At 50.5% G+C, this 26,577-nt stretch overlaps 1 protein-coding gene across 2 annotated transcripts in view; it reads left to right on the top strand.

Annotated features, from left to right (window-relative positions):
* Window positions 1–14,080, top strand: part of LOC140428501 (myosin regulatory light polypeptide 9) — a 66,358-nt gene extending 52,278 nt beyond the window's left edge. For both annotated transcript variants that reach the window (XM_072515053.1, XM_072515052.1), the window contains exon 4: window positions 13,484–14,080. In XM_072515053.1, the coding sequence (XP_072371154.1) occupies window positions 13,484–13,656 (173 nt within the window). In that variant the 3' untranslated portion in view covers window positions 13,657–14,080. The remainder of the gene's footprint in view (window positions 1–13,483) is intronic.
* Window positions 14,081–26,577: the final 12,497 nt, after the last annotated feature.

Below are 26,577 nucleotides of genomic sequence, written 5' to 3'. Positions count from 1 at the left end.
TCAGGCAGCGTGGAGTCGGCAGTGCTGGGGGCTTGAGGCCCCATCCAAGGTGGCATCAGCCACGGGTCGCACATGGAGTCTGGGGATGCAGAAGATGGCGTCGGCGAGGGACAAAATGGCGGCACCCACCCATACAGCGTGGTGGCCGGGGGGCAAAATGGCCACGCCCATGGGTCGCACGTTGCCTGGGGATAGCAGGGCGGCGGTGGGCTTTGGTCGGCCGGGACCTGGAACAAAGGCTGCTGATAGTCGCTGGCGACCGCTGCCACGGCGCAGGCCTGGCAGACTGCAGGTGGCGGTGCGGGCCGGGCAACGCGCGCGGGGTTGATTCGCTTGGCCACAGAAGAAGCAGCATTGGCCGGCGGTGAAAACTGGCCGTCTAGCGGCGCAGGCCTGCGGGGTTAGCGGGAAAGTCTGGGGGGCTGCCACGACGGGGTGCCACGCAGCCCAGGGGGGCGCCGTGCGCCCGGGAGCAAAAGCCAGTGCGTTTTTGTACGCAACATCCATGGACCCTGCCAGGGCCCGTGCCTCAGTGAGGCCCAGCGTGTCCATTTCAAGGATCCTTCTGCGGATGTCGGGGGAAGTCATACCTGCCACGAAAGCGTCCCGAATTAAAAGTTCCGTGTGCTCGTTCCCCGTGACTGCTGGGCAGCCACAGTTCCGGCCCAGCACTAGTAGAGCCCGATAGAAGTCTTCCAGTGTTTCTTCAGGGCTCTGCCTTCTAGTTGCCAACAGGTGACGGGCGTAGACCTGGTTCAGAGGACGGATGTAATGTCCTTCTAGCAGCTTGATAGCTGCAGCATAATTCTCCACCTCCTCGATCAGAGGGTAGATTGCAGGGCTGACTCTGGAGCGTAGAAGGTGCATTTTCTGCCTTTCTGTGGGGGTGTCGGCTGCTATGTCGACGAAGCTCTTAAAACACGCCAGCCAGTGCTTGAAGATAGCAGCGGAGTTGTCTGCGTGGGGACTGAGCTGAAGGAACTCCGGCTTGATGCGGAGGTCCATCCTTTCAGAAGTAATAGCTGATTAAATTGATGCACAATCAATTACTCGAGAGACAAGGAGAGTCATACTAATCGGCTTTAATCAGCTAGAACTGTACCCAGCAGCTTCGATACAGAAAGTGAAGGCTGCTGGGACGGCATTGGTTCTTATACCCCGCCTCTCAGGGCGGAGCTATGTACGTCGGCCAATGGTAGACTCCTAGGTCTAGCCAATGGGCATCCACCTCTCAGGTACTGCAATACCTGGTATTACCACACTCGCCCCCCCCTCCCCCGCTTGTCCTTCGTATGATAGCAGTTATTGGGTATTCTCATGTCCCACATGGAAAGGTAAGACACTTTGTCAGCATATTTAAATTGGGCTGCCCCAGTGCATTTGGGAGCCTACTGTGAAATTCACGGCCTCTGCCCGGGTTTCTCAGGGGTTGGGAAACCCAACAATGAAATTAAAGTGGGTGCTGTGGTTCCAAAAGGTTATTGCAGGACCTTCACACCCCGTTCCCATTCTCAGCCTCCAGGCAAATACCGGGTCCCATATAATTCCTGTTTGAGATGGTTTAAAAAGAATACCTTACTAGTTAAAAGATTTGGAAGCTGTGTTTACCGTGGCCTTGAACTGGCAATCGAGTTACTCATTTGCAGAGCAGCACAGTGGAGACATGATTCTTTGAGAACCTATTGAATTAAACCTGCGATGTTACAATAGATTAACTCAATACGGTATCCTTTGTGGTCGCGTTATATATGTAAGCCTCCTGAACTATGCTCCTGGATTCATAAATTACCTGCATTAACTGAATTGTTCAGAAAACGTGGAATTACTAATACTCTGTTCCTTACCCTACTCCTAACACTTCATCAGAATGAAAAATGGGCTCCCTGGACTCTGTGGGAGACAACCACATTTCTATTTTTCTAACTCTCTGCATTTAACCTATCACGGAGGTTTTTACTTACTGACATTTTCTTCTGCAATCATAATATGGTTTTTTTTATCAGATAGCACACATCGTCATTAGAAAGTTTATCTTAATATTTGCTTAGAATTCTCTGGAGAGTGCTCGCACATTTGGGAATCCTTCTTGCAAAAATTATTGAAAACCACTCGCAGAATATAAATGCATCAAATAAAGCTATTTTGTGAAAGTATTGCTATTGTCCATATCGTTCAGACTTTTCCAATTTAAAAATTGTAATGGTTTGGATATTATAAAACAGCAGTGGTGCATCCCCATTCATTTAATTTTTCAGGGGATGGGGGAGTCGCTGGCTCGCTCAGCATTTATTGTCCATCCCTAATTGCCCTTGAGAAGGTGATGGTGAGCCTCCTTTTTTGAACCACTGCAGTCCATGTGGTGTAGTTACACCCACAGAGCTGTGAGGGAGGAATATCCAAGATATTGACCAAGCGACGGTGAAGGAATGGCGATATATTTCCAAGTGAGGATGCAAATGTGCACGTGGTGGTGTTCTTTGCATCTTCTGCCTTTGTCCTTTTAGTCATGGGTTTGGGAGGTTCTGTCGAAGGAGCCCTGGTGAGCTTCTGCAGTGCATCTTGTTGATGCAATATAATGTGGGTAAATGTGAGGTTATCCACTTTGACAAAAAACAGGAAGGCAGATTATTGTCTGAATGGTGGCAGTTTAGGAAAAGGGGAAGTGCAACGAGACCTGGGTGTCATGGTGGAACAGTCGCTGAAGGTTGGCATGCAGGTACAGCAGGCAGTGAGGAAAGCTAATGGCATGCTGGCCTCCATAGTGAGAGGATTTGAGTGTAGGAGTAGGGATGTCTTGCTGCAGATATACAGGGCCTTAGTGGGATCACGCCTTGATTATTGTGCGCATTTCTGCTCTCCTAGTTTGAGGAAGGACATTCTTGTTATCGAGGGTGTCCGGCGAAGGTTCACCAGACTAATTCGCAGGATGGCAGGACTGACATATGAAGAAAGACTGGATCGACTGCACTTGTACTCTGAAGAGTTCAGAAGAATGAGAGGGGATATCATAGAACCGTATAAAATCCTGTTGGGACTGGACAGGCTGGATGCGGGAAGAATGTTCCTGATGTTGGGGACGTCCAGAACTAGTCACAGCCTAAGAATAAGGGGTAAGCGATTCAGTACTGAGATGAGGAAGAACTTCTTCTCTCACAGAGTTGTGACCTTGTGGAATTCTCTACCGCAGAGAGCTGTTGGGGCTGTTTGTTGGATATATTCAAGAGGCAGCTGGGCGTGGACCTTGCGCCTAAAGGAATAAGGGGTATGGAGAGAAAGTGGGAGTGGGATACCTAATTTGCATGATCAGCCATGATCATAATGAATGGTGGTGCAGGCTCGAAGGGCTGAATGGCCTACCCCTGCACCTACTTTCTATGTTTCTATGGTACACAGAGCTGTCATGCGTCAGTGGTGGAGGGAGTGAATCTTGAAGGTGGTGGATAGGGTGCCAATCAAACCCTTGCAGTCACGGTATTTATATGGCTCATTCCTTTCAGTTACTTCAATGGTCACCCCAAGAACTTAATAGTGGTAGATGCAGTGATGGTAATGCCATTGAAATCAAGGCAAGAAGGTTATATTCTTTCTTGACAAAGAGGCCATTGCCTGGTACTTGTGTGGCGTGGATGTTATTTGAGACTTGTTGCCCAAGCCTGGATATAGTCCGAGTCTTGCTGCATGTGGGCACAGACTCCTTCGGTATCTGAGGAGTCGTGCGTGAGTGGTGTTGAACATTGTGCAGTCATGAGCGAACATTCCCAGTTCTGACCTTATGATGGAAGGAAGATCATTGATGAAGCAGCTGAAGATGGTTAGGCCTAGGCCATTACCCTGGGGAACTCTTGCGATGATGACCTGATTGACATGATTGACCTTCAACAAACACATAAACACCTTTGTGCTAGGTATGACCCCAACCCTGATTCCCATTGACTCCAGTTTTGAGAGAGCTCCTTGATGCCATACTCGGTCAAATGCTGTCTTGATGTCAAGGGCGGTCACTCTCACCTTGCCTCTTGAGTTGAGCTCTTTCGTTCAAAGTTGTAATGTGGTCGGGTGCCAAGTGGCCGTGGCGAAACCCAAACTGAGCGTCCATGAGCAGGTTATCGCTGAGCAGATGCTGCTTGATGGCACTATCATTGACACCACTAATAACTTTACTGATGATCGAAAGTAGACTGAAAGGTTGATAATTGACCAGGTTGGAGTCGTCCTGATTTTTGTGGTCAGGACATATCTGAGAAACTTTCCATATTGTCTCATAGATGCCAACATTGTAGCTGTAGTGGAACAGCTTAGATAGAAGCACAACTACCTCTGGAGCTCAGGTCTTCCGTACTATTGCCAGAATATTGTCAGGGCCTATCGCCTTTGCAGTCTTAAGTGCCTTCAGCCATTTCTTGATATCACGTGGAGTGAATCAAATTGGCTGAAGACCAGGCATCCATGATGCTGGGGAACACGTGGGTTGGCCGAGATGGATCATCCACTACCATTTCTTCTATTGATATGTTTTCCATCACCATTGTCCCCCCCTCCCCCACCCCACTTGGGCCATCTGTTCCCTGTTCCTAGTTGCACTTTGACACACTGCTCACCTTTGTTCTGCCATCCACACATTCTAATCAATTTATGTGTCACTATCAGCACCCTTCTTAGCCTTAATTACCCCATTTCCATTCCTTTTGTTTTTCTGTCGATCTCCACCTATTGCTGACCCTGTATCCAGCCACAACCCCCACAACAGTCTAATTCTGAGCATATTTACTGTTCTCGTCCGCTTTGGCAAAGAGTCATCTAGACTTGAAACGTTAGCACCCTTCTCTCCTCAAATGCTGTGAGACGTGCAGAGATTGTCCAGTATTTTCTGGTTTTGGATCATCCGTTTGATGCTTCTGGCTGGAGATTGTTGCAAATGCCTTGTCTTTTGCACGGATACGATGGGCACCCCCCATTATTAAGAGTGGGGATATTGTGGAGCCTCCTCCTCCAGTTGGTTATTTAATTGTCCACCAACATTCATAATGGATATAGCAGGACTACAGAACTTGGGTCTGATCCGTTAATTGCGGAATTGCTTAGCCCTGGCTATCACATGCTGCTTCTGCTGCTTGGCATGCAAGTAGTCCTGTGTTGTAACATCATCGGGTTGACACCTTAGGAACGCTTGGTGCTGCTCCTGGCATTCCCTCCTGCATGATTCATTGAACGAAGTCTTACAACACCAGGTTAAAGTCCAACAGGTTTGTTTCGATGTCACTAGCTTTCGGAGCGCTGCTCCTTCCTCAGGTGAATGAAGAGGTCTGTTCCAGAAACACATATATAGACAAATTCAAAGATGCCAAACAATGCTAGGAATGCGAGCATTAGCAGGTGATTAAATCTTTGCAGATCCAGAGATGGGGTAACCCCAGGTTAAAGAGGTATGAATTGTCTCAAGCCAGGACAGTTGGTAGGATTTCGCAGGCCAGATGGTGGGGGATGAATGTAATGTGACATGAATCCCAGGTCCCGGTTGAGGCCGCACTCATGTGTGCGGAACTTGGCTATAAGTTTCTGCTTGGCGATTCTGCGTTGTCGGGGGTCCTGAAGGCCGCCTTGGAGAACGCTTACCCGGAGATCAGAGGCTGAATGCCCTTGACTGCTGAAGTGTTCCCCGACTGGAAGGGAACATTCCTGCCTGGTGATTGTTGCGCGATGTCCGTTCATTCGTTGTCGCAGCGTCTGCATGGTCTCGCCAATGTACCACGCTTCGGGACATCCTTTCCTGCAGCGTATGAGGTAGACAACGTTGGCCGAGTCGCACGAGTATGTACCGCGTACCTGGTGGGTGGTGTTCTCACGTGTAATAGTGGTATCCATGTCGATGATTCCTAGCATTGTTTGGCATCTTTGAATTTGTCTATATATGTGTTTCTGGAACAGACCTCTTCATTCACCTGAGGAAGGAGCAGCGCTCCGAAAGCTAGTGACATCGAAACAAACCTGTTGGACTTTAACCTGGTGTTGTAAGACTTCGTACTGTGCTCACCCCAGTCCAACGCCGGCATCTCCACATCATGATTCATTGAACCAGAGTTGATCCCCTGGCTTGGTGGTAATGGTGGAATGGGGGATATGCTGTGCCATGAGGTTACAGGTTGGGGTTGGATACAATTCTGCCGCTGCTGTTGGCCCACAGCGCCTCATGGATGCCCAGTTTTGAGTTGCTAGATCTGTACGAAATCAATCCCGTTTAGCACAGTGGTAGTGCCACACAACGCAATTGAGGATATTCTCAATGTGAAGACAGGACTTTGTCTTCACAAAGGTTATGTGGTCAATCCAAATGCTGTGCTATTTAGTCTGTAATGTACTTCTACCTAAACATGATTGAGCGAAAGCAGTGTAGCCTCTTGTTTTCTGTGCAACTAAATATGCATCACCTTGTTCTGCTGTTGCTTTGTTTGTCTGTTGAGGTAATGTTCAGTAGGAAGCAGCATTGTACCAATAATCTCTGAATCACAGGAAAAAGTGAAGGGAGCGGTGCATTTGTAAGTTCAGAACTATGGTCTCACCGTCTGCCCTGAAGAGGGAGTGGTGTATTAATACAATTGAGGAGTACAGGCTGCTCATCTGATATGAGGAGGGAATCTTAATAGACAAGGGGTGAGATTCTCCACTCCCACGCCGAAGTGCCCACGCCGTCGTGAACGCCGTCGAGGTTCACGACGGCGCGAAACGGCCCCTATCCCGACCAATTCAGGGCCCGATAATGGGCTAGGAGCGGGGCCGCGTCATCTACACGCGCCAGACCTTGTCGCCGTGTAAAGGCGCCGTCACGTATATGACGCGGCCGGCACCGCATAACTGGCGTCACCCGCGCATGCGTGGTTGCCGTCCTCTCCGAGTCCGCCCCGCAAGAAGTTGGCGGACGGATCTTGCGGGGCTGCGGAAGGAAGGAGGTCTTCCTTCAGAGAGGACGGCCCGACGATCGGTGGGCACCCCCACATTTGAGGTACCCCCGGTGCAGGATCCCCCCCCCCCCCCCCAGCGTTCCCGCGCTGTTCCCGACGGCAGCGACCAGGTGTGGACGGCGCCGGGGGGAACCCGCCGTTTTGGGCTGGCCGCTCAGCCCATCCGGGCCTGAGAATAGCAGGGGTGCCGGAGAATCGCCATTTTGGGTGTCTCGGGCGATTCTCCGGCCCGCGGCCCGCGGAACCCGACGGGGCCGTTCCCGCCGCTTGGTAGAATTGCGGGAGGGCGTCGGACCGGCGTCGCGGGAAATTTTGGCAGCCCAGGCGATTCTCCCAACCGGCGCGGGAGTGGAGAATCGCGCCCAAGATGTTACAATTGAAGTGAAATAAATAACTTGTATTTTTGTGGTGCCTATCACAGCCTTAGAACATACCAAATCACTTCACAATCAAGTGAAGTGTGTTTACTGTTGTAATCTAGAAAAGTAGCATTTTTTGCAGCACATTTCTAGAGTAGCTCAAATCCAATGTCCACAAAGAAAACAATAAACCAATGAGTAAAGCAATTAGAATAGCCGGACGTTTTTAAAATGGTACGCTGACCAGGCACAATACAGGTTGAGGCTTGCTCTGCATCAGTTCTAGCTTAGAAGACGAGGAACTTACCATCGCCTGCTCCCTCTGATTGGCAACATGTCCTCAAAATGTACAAAGCTGACCGAAGATCGATATTGCGGGGAAACTGGATGTAAACCTGTTGTGTTGAACGATGTGAGGGAACCTATTGCATGGTAACAAAACGGATTACTTTAAGCAGCATGTCAGATTGGTCGTCCAAAATCAGGGAACATCCAAAATCTGGCACGGCCTTAGTCCGAAGGGTGCTGGATTTGGGGAATTGTACCACCTAGTAACTTCTACACCAAATATAAACTAATTTGGACAAAGCAGTATCCATGATATGCCATTTTCATTTATTCTTGGGAAAAATATATTTGCCCCGATAAATTATTAATTTGGTTGCTGTTCCAATCGTTCAGAAAGTTTCTGAGATGAACAACTGAGAAATATTGGGCAAGGAGGACTGCGGTTTGATTTCCACTCTGCTGACTGACCTGATACCTGCTAGAAAGGAAGAAAGAAACTTCCTCTAGCAAGGGTGCTACAATTAGCCTTAATTACAAAAAAGGAAAAATAGCCTGGTCCTGTTAGTATCTGACATCATTTCGTGGAAGGGCACCATGTAGATCAATGAGAGGCGATGGTGAGGAGCAGATTGGGGCCTCAGCTATAATACCCTTCACAGCTGTGTGGTAAACCATTGTTAGTGTATTATATGTACTGTGGTAAACTGTTACTGTACTACATGTATTGTGGTAAACCACTGCCTGATGGCTCCGCCACCCCTCGGGCTCAGTATAAAGGTGGCTGACCTCCGGCCCTGCCCCAGTTCGGGATCAGTGGCCAGGAGGCTTTCTGTTTAGCCTATTAAAGCCACAGTTTCATTCACTACTCGTCTTGTGTTAATTGATGCCACATCAATCTTCACCCCCTGTTTAAAAAACGAGTCCAGCGGGGGTGAAGTGGACTTAAAGGTCTATTCTGAAGTAGCCAGGTAGTGGTGGAGGGAGACGGTGTATGGTTGGGGGTGGTGGTGATGGTCACTGGGGAACTCGCAGGTGCCAAATCCCAGAGGGAGAGTGTGTCCTGCCGCCTCTCATGATGTGCCACGTAAGTATATTGTGGGTTGGCATGGAGGAGCAAGACCTTCTCTACGAGGGGATCTGCTTCCGGAGGAGGACGGGCCCTGGGATTGTCAACCAGGACGGGAGCGAGACCCCCGAGGTGGACTTCCTAGGGAAGGCAAACATACGTTCGTGAGGGGTCTCATTGGTGGCAGTGCACAGGAGTGACCAGATGGAGTGGAGCGCATCGGGAAGGACCTCCTGCCAGCGGGAGATTGGGAGACGTCTAGACCGTAGGGCCCGAAGGACGGCCTTCCAGACCGTCATGTTCTCCCTCTCCACCTGTCCGTTAACCCGGGGGTTGTAGCTGGTCGTCCTGCTTGAGGCGATGCCCTTGCTAAGCAGGAACTGATGCAACTCATCGCTCATGAAGGAGGCTATGGATGTAGATGGGGAAACCGAACAAGGTGAAGAGACTGCAGGGCCTTGCTGACGGTGGCAGAGGTCATGTCAGGGCATGGGATGGCAAAGGGGAATAGTGAGTACTCGTCAACAACGTTGAGGAAGTACACGTTACGGTCAGTGGAGGGGAGGAGCCCTTTGAAGTCGATGCTGAGGCACTCAAAGGGGCGGGAGGCCTTTACCAGGTGTGCTCTGTCGGGCCGATAGAAGTGCGGTTTGCACTCCGCGCAGACTTGGCAGTCCCTGGTCATGGTCCTGACCTTCTCGATGGAGTAAGGCAGGTTGCGAGCTTGATAAAATGAAAAAAACGGGTGACCCCCGGGTGACAGAGGTCATTGTGGAGGGCCCAAAGTCGGTTTACTTGTGCGCAGGCACATGTCCCGCGGGATAGGGCATCTGGGCGCTCATTGAGCTTCCCAAGTTGGTACAAGATATCGTAGTTGTAGGTGGAGAGTTCGATCCTCCAGCTCAGAATCTTGTTGTTCTTGATTTTGCCCCGCTGTGTATTATTAAACATGAAGGCAACCGACCATTGGTCAGTGAGGAGAGTGAATCGCCTGCCGGCCAGGGAATGCCTCCAATGTCGCACAGCTTCTACAATGGTTTGGGCTTCCTTTTCGACGGAGGAGTGTCAAATATCGGAGGCATGGAGGGTAGGGGAGAAGAAAACCACGGACCTGCCCGCCTGGTTGAGGGTAGCCGCCAGAGCAAAGTCCGTTCCATCGCTCTCCACCTGGAACGTAATTATCTCATCCACAGCATGCATCGCGGCTTTCGCAATATCTGCCTTGCGGTTGAAGGCCAGGCGGGCTTCAGCCATCAGGGGAAAATTGGTTGATTTAATGACGGGCCTTGTCCGCCTAATTGGGGACCCACTGGGCATAATAACGAAGAACCCCAGGCATCTCTTCAGGGCCTTGGGGCAGTGGGGGAGGGGGAGTTCCAGGAGGGGGCGCATGCAGTCGGGGCCGGGCCCTAGGACTCCATTTTCCACAACGTAGCCAAGGATGGCTAGGCAGGTTGTGCGGAAAACGCATTTCTCCTTATTGTATGTGAGGTTAAGGAATTTAGCGGTGTGGAGGAAATGCCGGAGGTTTGCGTCATGGTCCTGCTGGTCATGGCCGCAGATGGTGACATTATCTAGGTACGGGAACGTGGCCCGCAGCCCGTACTGGTCAACCATTCGGTCCATTTCTCGCTGGAAGACCGAGACCTCATTGGTGACTCTGAAGGGAACCCTGAGGAAGTGGTAGAGGTGGCCTTGAAGACAGTGTATTGGCAGTCCTCAGGGCAGATAGGGAGCTGGTGGTACGCGGACGTCAAGTCAACAGTGGAGAAGACTCGATACTGCGCAATCTGATTGACCATGTCAGATATGCGGGGGAGGGGGTACGCATCGAGCTTTGTGTACCGGTTGATCGTCTGACTGTAGTCGATGACCACCCAGTGCTTCTCCCCAGTCTGATGACCACCACTTGGGCTCTCAAGGTCTGGTACTAGCCTCAATGATCCGCTCTCGTAGGAGTCGCTGGACCTCCGCCCTGATAAAGGCCCTGTCCCGGGCACTGTATCGTCTGCTCCTAGTGGCGACGGGCTTGCAGTCTGGGGTGAGATTAGCGAAGAGCGAGGGTGGGGTGACCTTGAGGGTCGCGAGGCTACAGACGGTGAGGGGGGGGCAGGGGTCCACCGAACTTTAAGGTAAGGCTTTGGAGGTGGCACTGAAAGTTGAACCCCAGTAATAGGGCAGCGCAGAGATAGGGGAGGACGTGGGGGCTTAAAGTTAGTGTACTCTACGCCTTGTACCGAAAGGGACGCGACACAGTACCCCCGGATTTCTACGGAATGTGAGCCTGAAGCCAGGGAGATTTTCTGGGTCGCGGGTAAAATTGGGAGGGAGCAAGGCCTTACCGTATCTGGGTGGATAAAGCTGTCTGTGCTCCCGGAATCGAAGAGGCAGGCCGTCTCGTGCCCATTGATCCGGACGGTCATCGTGGATTTCGTGAGATGCTGAGGTCAAGACTGGTCGAGTGTGATGGAGGTGAGCTTCGGAAAGTGGTGAGTGGGCCGGTCGGAGGTAGTGGTGGCCAACGTACGACCAGGTGAGCAGGGGTCCCGGGATGCGGCGGAGTGGTTCCAAAATGGCGGCCCCCATGGCGTCAAAGATGGCGGCCCTCATGGGTCGCGCGTGGCGGGTGGAATCAAAGATGGCGGCCCCCACAGGTCACACATGGCAGGTGGCAGCGAAGATGGCGGTGCCCACGGGTCGCACATGGCGGGTGGCGCGGCAGATGGGGGTGGTCCCGACAGACAACAGGCAGCGCTGCTGGGCCTAGGAACTTTAGGGACAGGTCGGGCCTGGCAGACTTTGTCCCACACCTGTTGCAAATCGCGTTCCGTGCAGGGCAGCGTTGTCTGGGGTGCTTATCCTGGCCGCAAAAGTAGCATTTCAGGCTTCCGGCATTGGCGGGCTGCTACGCGGCACAGGCTTGCGCTGCACTTGAGTCGGGTGATGGCGGCAACCCACGACGTCCACGAGGGTGCCGCGTGGTCAGAGATGTAGGCCTCCATGGTCTGGAAAGCCACTTCCAGCAAGTTTGAGAGCTGCACTGTCTCTGGGAGGCCGAGTGCACCCCCTTCTAGCAAGCGCTGGCGGATGTAATTGGAATTAATGCCCGCGACATAGGCGTCCCTGATCAGCAGCTCCGTGTGTTGGACAGCCGATACCGCCTGGCAAGCACAGTTCCGACCGAGTACCCGCAAGGCATGCAGGAATTTGTCTTGTGATTCTCCGGGGCGTTGTCGCCTCTTGGCAAGGAGGTGCCTGGCATACACCTGGTTTACTGCCTTTACATACTGTCCCTTCAGCAGCGTTATCGCCTCCATATATGAGGTGGCGTCTCTGATAAGAAGGAAAACTTGCGGGCTCACCCGTGCGTTGAGTATTTGAAGCTATTGGAGGTCAGTGACATCGTTGGTGGAGGATCGAGGTAAGATTCAAAGCAGCTTAGCCAGTGCTCTAATGTTGCAGTGGCGTCGGCTGCTTGTGGGTCCAGCTCTAGGCGATCAGGCTTGCGTGATGAATTCACCTTAAAAGTTTAGCTTATTAAATTGATGTGCCATCAATTAACACAAGACGAGTAGTGAATGAAACTGTGGCTTTAATAAGCTAAACAGAAATCCTCCTGGCCACTGATCCCGAACTGGGGCAGCGCCGGAGGTCAGCCACCTTTATACCGAGCCCGAGGGGAGGCGGAGCCATCAGGCAGTGGTCTACCACAATACATGTAGTCCAGTAACAGTTTACCACAATACATATAATACACTAACAGTGGTTTACCACAAGCTGGTTAATCTGTTTACACTACAAAGAATCACACAAGAATAGGGTATTCTGAACAAAGTGAACAGAGCTTCACTGTAGCAAGGACGCCATGGGGAAAGGACTGAAAATAGGAAAATTGGCCCTAGAAAATGGAGGAGAATAAATTGTCATGGTTACATTTGGAAGGTTTTGTAGATCGTCCTCACTCCCTCTCTCTGGTAGGGTGAGGAAGACATGCCGGCAGCGATCGAGAATCTAAATCTTTTCAAAATCTATTCGCACTTTATTACGTGGCCTGAAGATTAACATCTGCCTGCCTAGCAGTAACTTGTTTGCTAATCTAATGCTATGCCGCAATGCACTCGGGGCAGGATTCTCCGCCAGCGGGATTCTCCGTTTTGCCGGCGCCTGGGGTTTTCCCGACGTCGTGGGGCTGCCCCACAATGGGAAACCCCATTGACCGGCCAGTGTAACGGAGAATTCCGCCAGCGGGACGGGGCAGAAATGTGGCGGGGCGGGGCGGAGAATCCAGCCCTCTGAACGTGGGAGTTTTTATTTATTCTTTGCTGTGATATGGGCATTGCTGGCAAGGCCAGCATGTGTTGCCCTTCCCTAACTACCCTCGAATTTCGACAGCAGTTAAGAGTGAACCACATTGCTGTGGATCTGGACCTAGCGTCACAGGTAGGCCAGAGCAGGTAAGGATGGAAGATTTCTTTCCATAAAGGGCACTAATGAACCTGGGTTTTTAACAACGATAATTGATGAGTTTCATGGTCACAATTACTGAGGGTAGCTTCCAACTCTAAATTTTGTTAATTGAATTTAAATTCCACCAGCTGTAACTTGGGATTCATGTCTCCAGAGCTTTAGCCTCTCTGGATTACTGGTGACAATGCCACCATCTCCCCCCCCCCCCCCTCCAACGTTGTTCAATCAAGACTGGGTTTTTCACATAAAGCAAGCGTAACAGTTTTCTGTGATTAAATATAATGTGACACCCAAAAGTTGAGCAAATAATACAACTACGATATATAAACAAGTTCAATTTCCTGTAGGATTCATCCACGAGGACCACCTCCGGGAGCTGCTGACCACGATGGGAGATAGGTTCACAGATGAGGAAGTCGATGAACTTTTCCGGGAAGCACCAATTGACAAGAAAAGCAATTTCAACTATGTGGAGTTCACCCGCATTCTGAAACATGGTGCCAAGGATAAGGACGATTAAAAATACATATTGTGTCTGCTTCTAATTTCACGACATTTCACTTACAGCGCACACCATTCGCCACTGATGCGTTTAATTTACTCTTAGCTGCAACTTTGTTTCCCAAACGTTCCGTATGAAGTTTTACATTTGTTTAGGCTAGTATCACGTTGTATGGATATAGGAAAAGGTGGCAATCCAAATAGGATGAAAATCCAAAAAAGGTGAACATTCCAGTAACTTCATATATACATTGCATTTAAATTGATTACTCTGTCATGAACAATAATTATGAAAACCCCTGCAAAGGAATAGAGCAAAAAGTACTAAATGCACATCTTTTATAGTGATCTTTTATAACTTCTACAGGATTTGGTACTTGTGTTTTATATGGAACTTTGTACTTCTGAGTATTATGTGACTAAATAAAGGCCCCATTACACTTGAGGTGACTCTGTATTCAGTAATTATGTATTTCAAAATGGGATGGTCATGAATGGATCCATTTAGTATCTTTTTGTTAGTGGTACTACCCCATACCTAATATTTACTAAGAGCTTGGGTTATTTGGGCCTTCCCAAACTCCTCTGAGTAGCTGGTCTCAAAACCATATGAAGCTGAATTATATTAAAAACAGATAAATGTTATGGACAGGAGAGAAAGTGACAGGCAAACAGAACCTCTTTCCTCTCACCAGCTGACCGTAAACAGTACCTGGTGGTGTATTTTCCAGCTGTAAGGAACTTGTTAAATCCTCATCCTTTCCGGGTTTCTCTTTTTTAATTCCTGTCCTGTGCAATATTACAGACTTTTGGTTTTGAGACGCTTTTTGGACTAATTCGGCGGACCCCTTTGATTCAGTATGCTTTGAGGCATAGCCCGTGATGTCATTCTGATGGACTTGGCTAGCAGCCAATCAGCTCTATTGCAATCCCAGGGCTAAGCAGATACCCAATGCAGGTTGGTTTTTTTTTCTGGATTCCCCTGCTAGGTAATTCTGAGTTTTTGGTTTCAGTTTTCTTTTGGAGCTGCAGAGCTAAGCGGCTTTCTTTTGAATCTCTCTCCCGGGAGGGGTGAAATTCTCGTTCAAATCTTAGTTGAACTCCAGTCAAGCACACAGATCAGTTAGTGAGCATTCAAAACCTGAAGATAGAGCTGGGGTAGGGGAACTTTGCGGATTTGTCACCCATTAAAGTTACTAGACCACTCAAAGGCCCCATGAAAACTGCTGCTCTGATACTCTGTTTAACGGAAACAAGCTGTTGGTAAGTTTGCTGAAGCTGACCACATATCAGAAACTGAGCAGATCTGGTGGATCTTCCGAGGGGCCGAGAGTAAGGCTCAGCCCAACACAAGTTAAAGTGTGTCTCTGGAGGGGATTCCCACAGCCTGAAAATCCGGCCTGTGTGGCCCAGCTGGACGATCCGAATCAAACGATGGTTCAACACCTCACATTCTGAAGAGATCACTGCCTTCAAAGACCTCAACCTCAGCAGTGAAGGTCCTCAAATCTCTCATACCTCTTAATCCCTGTTATTTTTTAACCTTTCCTACCCCTTTACTGTGTGTCTGTCTTGTGTGTTTGTGTCTGGTTGGAGGGTGAGACGGGATTTTTGGAAGAGTTAGACTAGTAGGCCATTGTTCCAGGGATGGTGATCAGGACGGAGGGGGCTGCCTGTGGCATGGAGACTTAATCTTTCTTTGTAAAGCCTCGGTGGAGGCTTCCTGCTCCTCTTGGCCCCACAAGAGAAGTTTTAAAGTAAATTAATAAGCCTCTTCTAATCCCAACCTTTCTTTCTGGGAAACCTGCAATGGTTTCCCCACTTATGCCACTAGTTAAAATAGCATTTGACTCACGATAATGTAATTGGGGCTCAATCTGCACATTTAAAGAACACGACTGGTTTTCATCAGCGGTTCAGAAGAGCGTAAATTGAAGACTGGAGGAAGGGAGCATAATGTTGGCGGGTCAGCCTTCCAGCCAATTTTAACTGCTAGCCGACCCAGTTTCTGCCAGCAGGGCAGGATTAAAATCATCCCAGTCTTCCGAGATTATGTTGGGGGTTTACTATGCACTGGTATAAACTCCACTTGCACCGTCATACGCCAGTCCTGGTCAACATACTCCAAAAAGCAACACCAGATCCATTCGCGTATTGCCCTCTGTAATTGCTCGGTATTTGTTTCCCCGGCGCCCAAATGTATATGTACCCCCCCCCAGTTTCCCCCCCCACAAACAGATGCCTACTTATGTGCTAAAAACAATACTGCCAATTGTACAGAGCTGCTGTTGTTGAGCTAGTACATAATACCCCACTAGTTATTTTATTCTAACTTTTTTTTGTTGTTGATTGTTTTGTTTTTTGTGCGTGTTCCCTTCTCTTCTATGTGTATATATGTGTATTCTATTTTGTGTACATAACAGTAAATATACTTTATTCAAAAACCCAATAAAAATCATTTATTTTAAAAAAACATACTCCAAAAAGAATAGGCATGTACTTGAGCATGTTGAAAGAAGATCAAGATGTGAATGTACAGGTCTGAGGATTAGTGAGGTATAGTTTAGAGGGAATGTTAAAGGTACTACCTCAGAGGTATATGATGTCCTAAACTGGAGAGATAAGCTGAACCTACAATGTTACTGCAAGGTAAGTCAGGCCAGTTCTCTACTGACAATTTCTTTGAATTCTTTAATATCCCTTTACTCAAAGGGAAGTAGACATTTTGAATAATGCATTAGGTGGAGATAACTGCAACAAAGGGAGTTCAGAATGTAGTTGGACATTAGGCAGAGTAAATTGTAATTACAATGCTCTCAGAAAAAGTTTCATGTCTAAATGGCCCCTCTTATCCTTGACCTAGAGTTCAGCTAATACCTTTCAGTTTGGCAATGTTACACAAGATGGCCTTTCTTCTTTATTGTAAGCTAAGTGTGCACATCAATAAACAACGTGTGTCCCTATGCTGAATAAATAATAATAATAAGGAGTTGTTTCATGTTATTTTTGCAGAGAGCATCAGATTCTTAACCACTTTCTTTGCTGCATATTCAAAAAAAGTACCAGAAAACCCTTGCTGATTGCAATTCTTTGGTTCTTCCCCATAATGGCTTTGTTAGCCAATCAGTTGAAAAAGTCACAAATGTCTATCTCTCCAGAAAGTTTTCACACTGCAGCCATTTTTAATTTTAACTTTGATTCTGGGAATCAACTTCCATCATTACTGATGCTCAATCTGGCTCTCGTATAGCCAAAAGAATGAGGGTTAAACTGAGCCGGGTACTGCCTCCTATATTTTGGCACTACTCAACTGACGAAGGCACAGAAATGAGGCTGAAGATAGATGTGCACCTTTCTGATTGTGCATTGTTCTACATACCGATAAAGAGATTTGTAGGTACGTACCTAACCATCAAGGACGGCATGTAGATTCGTGAGTCAGTATGCAACATTGATTTGAAGTCCTCATTACCATTTTGAAATTTCACACTCCAACTATCATAATCTTCCTTATGCAGCTGAACTCAAATGTTAAATGGCATAAACCCCACCATTCCAACCAGTGCAGTTTAAAGTGACCATGATGATATTACAGATTAATTACATGATCATTTCCTTTACTGGTGCAATTGTACATGTTTTTCAAGGACTAACATTAGTAATCTACAGGGAGCTGTTTAATTGGTCAGTACTACAGTCATTTAGCATTTTGTTGCCTCCAAATATAGTTGGCCGAGTAGACTTTCCTCTGGGAATTGAACATGACTGGGAAAATGAAGAGAAGACCACACATTGCTTCCCCATGGTGCAGGGTGCCTTTGACTGCACACAGACTATCCTGTTTGTTCTTCATCTAAACTCGACCATATTCATCTACAGAAAGAGATTTCAATCCCACAAAGCAGCTGTCTGTGGTCGCACACCATTCCAAAGAGTGTGGCATTGCAGACTCCGAGCTGGTGGCTGTCATGATATGCAGACATGCACATAATGAGATGCAGACAGGCAGCTAATTAACACCGAGAACAGGACATAGCCAATCAGCAGGCAGAACACTTGGGGGTGGTTTCCCACGATAAAAGGCACTCGGCACTCACACTCCGCCTCTTTCCACTTGGGACATCTACAGAGTGAGTCCGGTGTATATATCACATAACACCTACAGCACATGGCTAAGAGCTAGTCTGGTTCAGTCAGACAGAGTAATCGCACTTAGGTTAGCAGAGAGTCGAACTCACAGAGAACTGTGCTAACTGTGTGACAGGTTCAATAAATCAAATTGAACTAACCTCAAGGTCTGGACTCTATTCCAGTTATAGCTGCATCCAGTTGCAGCCCGTGTTATCTCAGTGTGCTTAACACGACAGTGGCTACAAGTGTAAGACCGAATAATGGTGTCTCTTCATTATCGCTGTCGTCTTTCTCTTCCGTGACTGAAAAGGTTCCAATGCTTGAGTATTTGAAGTAAAAAATGGGCAAGGATTGGGTAGTGGTGAGGGGAGAGAAGAAAGTGCATGCTTACACTATTTGCAGCTTATGATTCAGAAGAGAGTGTGGAGTGGAGAGACGAAGAAAGCAAGGAGGAGGACTTGGTGTGCAAAGTCCAACGACAACAACTCGTATTTGTGGAATGCCATTAATGAAATAAAATATGACAAGGCTCTTTACAGGAAAGGTATCAAACAAAACACGACATCATGTCACACAAGGAGCTATTAAGGCAGATGAACAAAATGTTGATCAAATAAGTCATTTTAAGAAATGTTTTTTTGAATAGATTTAGAGTGCCCAATTCATTTTTTCCAATTAAGGGCAATTTAGCGTGGCCAATTCACCTAACCTGCACATCTTTATGTTGTGGGGCCGAAACCCACGCAAACACAGGGAGAATGTGCAAACTCCACACGGACAGTGACCCAGAGCCAGGATCGAACCTGGGACCTCGGCACCGTGAAGCGGCAGGGCTGACCACTGTGCCACCGTGCTGCCCAAGAAATGTTTTGATAGAGGTTGAGAGATGGAGAGAGGAAATTCCAGAGTTTAAGGCTAAAACTACGGCAACCAATAAAAAGCAAGGTACTCAAGGGGCAAGAAATAGAGGAAAACACGGATTTTGGATAGCTGTGGGGCTGGAGGAGTTTGCAGAGATAGTGAGGCTGAAGCCATGGGGTGATTTGAAAACAAGGATGAGAATTTTAAAATGCAGCATTTCTTAACCGGGAGTCAATTTAGGCCAGCAAGTCTGGTATGATGAGTGAACAAATGTGTTGAGAGTTAAGACACAGGCAACAGACTTTTGAATTACTTCAAGGTTACGGACCCTCCTAAATTGTCCTTCCAGGGACAGTACGGTGGCGCAGTGCTGCCTCACGGCACTGAGGACCCGGGTTCAATCCCGGGTCACTGTCCGTGTGAAGTTTGCACATTCTCCCGGTGCCTGCGCGGGTTTCACCCCCACAACACAAAAAGATGAGCAGAGTAGGTGAATTCGCCACGTTAAATTGCCCCTTCATTGGAAAACACACAAAAAGTGTTTTAAAAAATAAGTAAATAAATTGTCCTTCCAGCACTGCAATGGTGAGCATTGTCTCCTCCATGGGGTTAAAACATGCAGGTGCACTTGTTGTCCTGTTCTTATTGCTGGCTCCTGTTACACACTATGCTATCCATTAAAACAAAGGCAAAGTGTGACTGTTGGTGTCCTGCAATATGTTTGGGTAATGTGGCTGCCATGGTTGAATGGTTGCCATGTGAACCGTGAGTTAGGATGTGAGGCTCGTAACTGCTAAATGTGTACGGGTGAGGAAAACGGTGTGAATTGAACGGGTGTGCACGGATTGACTGAGATTGTTGATAGGTGGATGATGAGGGCACAGTGAATTGATAAGGTCAGACATGCAGTTGGCAGGATGTACCCTTTCAGAATTGCACTTACAGATCTTGATAGCTTCTGTCATATCACTAAAGTTCTTCTGTACTGTACCCATGATTATGGAGGTACACTTTGGCAATGTCCTCCTGCACTACCTTTCCTACTGCCCTCTGAGCACATGTATCAAGCCGTTGCTGCCTTTCTTTCTCCCCGGAGTGTGTTATCAGAAAACCTCGGCGCACTCTTTCTGACAAGTTGAGCTTGACCTTGCTATGAACCCTGCTGATGGTATCTCAAGAGTGTCTCAAAACCCCGAAGGATAACTTGAAACAACTTGAAACTATTGGTATGGAATAATGTGAGGAACCATGAACAACCCAGACCAGTCGTTGTGTAATCAATTAATAAACAATACTTATTAAAGTATCGGGTGGCACGGTAGCACAGTGGTTAGCACTGTTGCTTTACAGCTCCAGGGTCCCAGGTTCGAATCCTGTCTTGGGTCACTGTCTCTGCGAAGTCTGCATGTTCTCCCCGTGTGTGCGTGGGTTTCCTCCGGGTGCTCCGGTTTCCTCCCACAGTCCAAAGATGTGCAGGTTAGGTGGATTGGCCATGATAAATTGCCCTTAGTGTCCAAAAAGGTTAGGTGGGGTTACTGCGTTATGGGGATAGAGTGGAAGTGTGGGTTTAAGTAGGGTGCTCTTTCCAAGAGCTGGTGCAGACTCGATGGGCCGAATGGCCTCCTTCTGCACTGTAAATTCAATGATGTTCTATGATATCTATGAAAAGAAAAAAACACAGAACAAAAGACTAATAGACATTATGACACTTAAGTAGATTAATTTTTATCTGAAACTGACAGTTTTATCTGAAGTTACCTCAACATCCAATTTTTAGTGACTCTGTGTATAGTCCAGCTAATAGTTACCACACAATACCGCTCGGATGACCAGATCTGGGAAAGCATCTCCTCCCGGTTCAGCGAAGGCACAATACTGCGTCTTTTAAGGGGGACTGTCTGCCATCTGCCGTGGCTCTAAATCTTCGATGGAACAAGCCTCTGTGTCTCGGATCATAGATGGAATTGGCCTGTTGGATGGTCTGACTGTTGGATGGAGAACTAGCCTACCTTCCCAATGAGGGTGCTGGCAGTTATACTGTTCAGTCTCTGAGAAATCCCACCCTGTTTCCGACCTTGGAGGCACAGAGGAGGAGTTTGAGTTGCCGGGTGGGAACAGATTCCGGTACCTTCAGGTACGGGACTTTGTACGGAGGCCGGTTCCAGGTTTTCCTCGCCTCCCCCTGAGGGGACTACAGGACAAGGTGATGTCAAAAACAGGGGTTCTAGAGGGCTGGGTTTCGGAGATATACAAGGAGTTGATGAAGTGGGAAGGGGCCCCTATCAGAGAGGTGAAGAGGAAGTGGAAAGAGGAGCTGGGAGGAGAGCTGGAAATTGAACTGTGGGAAATAGCCATGAAGAGTGTCAATTCATCCTCGTCGTGTGCCAGACTTAGCTTACATAGAATTTACTGTGCAGAAGGAGGCCATTCGGCCCATCGAGTCTGCACCGGCTCTTGGAAAGAGCACCGTACCCAAGGTCAACACCTCCAAACTATCCCCATAACCCACTAACCTCACCCAACACTAAGGGCAATTTTGGACACTAAGGGCAATTTATCATGGCCAATCCACCTAACCTGCACATCTTTGGACTGTGGGAGGAAACCGGAGCACCCGGAGGAAACCCACGCACACACGGGGAGGATGTGCAGACTCCGCACAGACAGTGACCCAAGCTGGTATCGAACCTGGGACCCTGGAGCTGTGAAGCAATTGTGCTATCCACAATGCTACCGTGCTGCCCACATGACCGGATTAGCCAATTATTTGAGGAGGCGGAGGACAGATGTGGGCAGTGTGGGGGTAGCCCGGCAAACCATGTACATATGTTTTGGGCATGTCTGAAATTGAGGGGATTCTGGCAGGGATTCGTGGACGTTTTGTAAGAAGTCCTGGAACGGACTTCCGGTTGTGGCTATGCAGAGCTAAGTTGCACGTTCGGCAGCTCCCGCTTGGAACGGACTTTTGGGCTCTTTTCAGGGCCCCCAACGGGATTTTTTTCGACATTTCCCGGTGTGTGAAGAAGATTTCAATATTCTCCCGCCAGTATATGGTTTGGACCAGGAGCGGGACGACTAAAAAAGTGGTGGTGAACCCAAAGAAAGTGCGAGGGAAGAAGAGCAAGATGGCGGCGGGCAGGGACCAGGCAGCGTGGACGCAGTGGGCGCAGGAGCAGCAGGAGGTTATCCAGAGCTGCTTCAGGGAACTCAAAGCGGACCTGCTGGAGCCGATGAAGGCTTCTATCGACAAGCTGCTAGAGACCCAGGCGGCCCAGGGGGTGGCAATCCGCGAGGTCCAACCAAAGATCTCCGACAACGAGGACGAGATCTTAGGCCTTGCGGTAAAGGTGGAGGCGCACGAGGCTCTCCACAGGAAATGGCAGGAACGGTCTGAGGAGATGGAGAATCGGTCGAGGCAGAAGAATTTGCGGATCCTGGGCCTCCCGGAGGGGCTGGAGGGGTCGGACGTGGGGGCCTATGTGGTCACCATGTTAAACTCGCTGATGGGAGCGGGGTCCATCCAGGGGCCCCTGGAGCTGGAAGGGGCCCATAGAGTGCTGGCGAGGAGGCCCAAGGCTAACGAGCCGCCGCGGGCAGTGCTGGTACGGTTTCATCGGTTCGCTGATCGGGAGTGCATGCTCAGGTGGGCCAAGAAAGAGAGGAGCAGCAGGTGGGTGAACACGGAGGTTCGGATATATCAGGACTGGAGCGCGGAGGTGGTGAAGAAGAGGGCCGGGTATAACCGGGCGAAGGCGGAGTTGCACAGGAAGGGGTGAAGTTTGGCATGCTGCAGCCGGCGCGACTGTGGGTCACCTACAAGGACCGGCACCATTATTTTGAGTCCCTGGAGGAGGCGTGGGCCTTTGTTCAGACCGAGAAGTTGGAAACAAACTGAGGGTCGGGATAGGTGGTCGGGGATTGCTGTTGGTGTGTTACATTTTGAGGGGGGGGTTCTTTGCTCTTGTTTCTATTTGGTTCGGTGTGGCTGGTCAGGGTGGGTTGGGCACTGTTTTGGTTGGATCTTGGAGGGGGGTAAGTAAATGGAGTAGGGGTGGATGGCCGGTAGGGGGGATGGGGCCCCGCGGGGGAGGGGGAGACCCGAGTCAGGGGTGAGGGGACTGGGCCTGTAAAAGGAGCTGCATCAGAGGTGGCGGGGCTGGGTAGGTGGAAAGCACGGGCTTTTACCTGTGCTGAAGACTGGAGGGGGCGGGGATGAGAGGGTTGTTTCCTCCGCTTGGGATGGAAGGGGGAAGCGGAGAGCCTGCTGATGGGGAATGGAGGAGGAGGGTATGTCCCACAATGGGAGGAGTCGAAGGAGAGGCGGGAGTGTCCGGGGTCAGCAGGAGTCAGCTGACTTGCGGGAGTGCAATGGGGGGAGTAAAGCAGCTAGGAGGGGTCCTAGCTGGGGGTGGGGAGGCGGGGGGAACCGGGTTGCTGCTGGTATGGTCAAGGGGGAGCTGGAGCGAGGAGAGGGGGTTGGGATGGGGGTCTGCCGCCTCGGGGAATGGGCCGGGTGTGGGGTGCGGGCCCGTGGCTGGCCGAGGAGGGGTTATGGCTAGTCGGCGGGGGAGGGGGGGCGGGTATCCCCCTGATCCGGCTGATAACCTGGAATGAACGGGCTGGTCAAGCGGGCCCGGGTGTTCACGCACCTGAAGGGGCTGAAGGTGGATGTGGTCATGCTCCAGGAGACACACCTGAAGGTGGCAGACCAGGTAAGATTGAGGACAGGGTGGGTAGGTCAGGTGTTTCATTCGGGGCTGGATGCCAAAAATCGGGGGGTGGCGATCTTGGTGGGAAAGAGGGTGACGTTCGAGGCGTCGAGCATTGTGACAGACAATGGCAGCAGGTACATAATGGTAAGTGGTAAGCTGCAAGGGGAGAGGGTGGTGCTGGTCAACGTGTACGCCCCGAACTGGGACGATGCGGGTTTTATGTGGCTTATGTTGGGTCGGATCCCGGACTTGGAAGTGGGGAGCCCGATAATGGGGGGGGACTTTAACACGGTGTTGGATCCAGCACTGGATCGCTCCAGGTCTAGGACGGGTAGGAAGCCGGCGGCGGCTAAAGTGCTCAGGGGGTTTATGGACTAGATGGGAGGGGTAGACCCTTGGAGGTTTGCAAGGCTGGGGGCTAGGGAATTTTCATTCTTCTCGCATGTTCATAAGGCTTATTCCCGCATCGACTTTTTTATTATGAGCAGGGCGCTGATTGCGAGAGTAGAGGATACCGAGTACTCGGCGATAGCCATTTCTGATCACGCCCCGCATTGGGTAGACCTGGAGCTGGGAGAGGAGAGGGACCAGCACCCGTTGTGGCGCTTGGAGGTGGAGCTGTTGGTGGATGAGGAGGTGAATGAGCGGGTCCGAAGAAGCATAGAGAGATAACTGGAGGCCAACGATAACAGGGAGGTCGGATTGGGGATGGTCTGGGAGGCGCTGAAGGCGGTGGTTAGGGGAGAGTTGATTTCCATTAGGGCCCACAAGGAGAGGAGAGAGCAGAGGGAGAGGCTGGTGGGGGAGATGGTGAGGGTAGACAGGAGGTATGCGGAGGTGCCTAAGGAGGGACTGTTGAGGGAGAGGCATAGCCTCCAGGCCAAATTCAACCTATTGACCACCAGGAAGGCAGAGGTGCAGTGGAGGAAGGCCCAGGCGGCGATTTATGAGCATGGGGAAAAGGCAAGTCGGATGCTGGCGCATCAGCTTCAGAAGCGGGACGCAGCTAGGGAGATCGGGGGAGTTAAGGATAGGGGAGGGAGTGTGGTGCGGAGTGGGGTTGGCATCAATGAGGGACTTTTATGAGGAACTGTATCGGTCCGAGCCCCCACTGGAGGAGGGAGGGATGAACCGCTTTCTGGACCAATTGAGGTTTCCGAAGGTGGAGGAGGGACTGGTGTCGGGATTGGGGGCCCCAATTGGGCTGGAGGAGCTGGCCAAAGGGATAGGGAGCATGCAGGCGGGGAAGGCACCGGGGCCGGATGGTTTCCCGGTCGAATTCTACAAAAAATATGTGGACCTGTTGGGCCCGTTGCTGGTTAGGACCTTCAATGAGACAAGGGAGGGGGGGCCTTGCTTCCGACGAAGTCCCGGGCACTGATCTCCTTGATCCTGAAGTGGGACAAGGATCCCCTGCAATGTGGGTCTTACAGACCGATTTCCTTGCTAAATGTAGATGCCAAGGTGCTGGCGAAGGTCTTAGCCACGTGAATTGAGGATTGTGTGCCGCAGGTGATCCACGAAGACCAGACGGGGTTCGTGAAGGGGAGGCAGTTGAACGCGAATGTGTGGAGGCTCCTGAATGTTATTATGATGCCAGCGAGGGAGGGGGAGGCGGAGATAGTGGTGGCGATGGACGCTGAGAAAGCCTTCGATAGGGTAGAGTGGGGGTACTTGTGGGAGGTGCTGAAGAGGTTCGGGTTTGGGGAGGGGTTTGTCAGGTGGGTTAGGCTGTTGTACGAGGTCCCGATGGCGAGTGTGGCCATGAACAAGAGGAGGTCTGAGTACTTTTGGTTGCATCGAGGGACGAGGCAGGAGTGTCTCCTGTCCCCCCTGCTCTTCGCACTGGCGATTGAACCCTTGGCTATGGCACTGAGGGAGTCGAGGAACTGGAGGGGGTTGGTGCGGGGTGGGGAGGAATATAGGGTGTCACTCTATGCGGACGGCTTGCTGCTATATGTGGCAGACCCGGTGGGGGGAATGTCGGAGGTAATGAGGATCCTCAGGGAGTTCGGGGATTTCTCAGGGTACAAGCTCAACATGGGGAAGAGCGAGTTGTTCGTGGTTCACCCAGGGGACCAGGAGAGGGGGATTGGCGAGCTCCCACTAAAAAGGACGGAGAGGAGCTTCAGGTATTTGGGAGTCCAGGTGGCCAGGAGCTGGGGGGCCCGGCATAGACTTAATTTCACGAGGCTAGTGGAGCAAATGGAGGAGGTGTTTAAGAGGTGGGACGCGTTGCCGCTGTCCCTGGCGGGTAGGGTGCAGTCAGTCAAGATGAGGGTGCTCCCAAGGATTTTGTTCCTGTTCCAGTGCCTCCCCATTCTTATCCCAAAGGCCTTCTTTAGGAGGGTTAACAGGAGCATAACGGGGTTTGTGTGGGCGCGAGGGACTCCGAGGGTGAGAAGGGTGTTCCTGGAGCGGAGTAGGGATGGGGGGGGGGGCTGGCACTGCCCAACCTCTGTGGGTACTACTGGGCCGCCAATGTGGCGATGGTGCGCAAGTGAGTGATGGAGGGGGAGGGGGCTGCATGGAAGAGGCTGGAGACGGCGTCTTGTGAGGGTACGAGTCTGGAGGCGCTGGCAATCGCACCGCTACCGCTCGCTCCAATGAGGTATACCACGAGCCCAGTGGTGGCAGCTACCCTCAAAATCTGGGGGCAGTGGAGGCGGAACAGGGAGGAAGTGGGGGCCTCGGTGTGGACCCCAATATGGGGGAACCACCGGTTTGTCCCAGGGAGAATAGATGGAGGGTTTTCAGGGTGGTACAGGGCAGGGATAAGAAGGTTGGGGGACCTGTTTGTGGATGGGAAGTTTGCGCGCCTGGGTGAGCTGGAGGAGAAGTATGGGCTCCCCCCCGGGGAACACCTTTAGGTATTTACAGGTAAGGGCGTTTGCCAGGCGGCAAGTAGTGGAATTCCCGCGCCTGCTGCCACGCACGGTACAGGACAGGGTGCTCTCGGGGCGGGGGGGGGGGGGGGGTTTGGAGAGGGGAAGATCTCAGCAACTTACCTGGTGATGCAGGAGGAGGAGGAGGAGGAGGCCTCGGTGGTGGAGGTAAAAGGTAAGTGGGAGGAGGAGTTGGGGAATGAGACTGAGGAGGGGACGTGGGCAGATGCCCTTGGGAGGGTGAACTCTTCCTCTTGGTGCGCGAGGCTCAGCCTCATACAGTTTAAGGTGCTGCACAGGGCACACATGACCGGGTCAAGGATGAGCCGGTTCTTTGGGGATGAGGACAGG

This window comes from Scyliorhinus torazame, chromosome 8, assembly GCF_047496885.1.
Source record: "Scyliorhinus torazame isolate Kashiwa2021f chromosome 8, sScyTor2.1, whole genome shotgun sequence".
NCBI classification, from domain to species: domain Eukaryota; kingdom Metazoa; phylum Chordata; class Chondrichthyes; order Carcharhiniformes; family Scyliorhinidae; genus Scyliorhinus; species Scyliorhinus torazame.
This window is presented reverse-complemented; position numbering and strand designations above follow the sequence as displayed.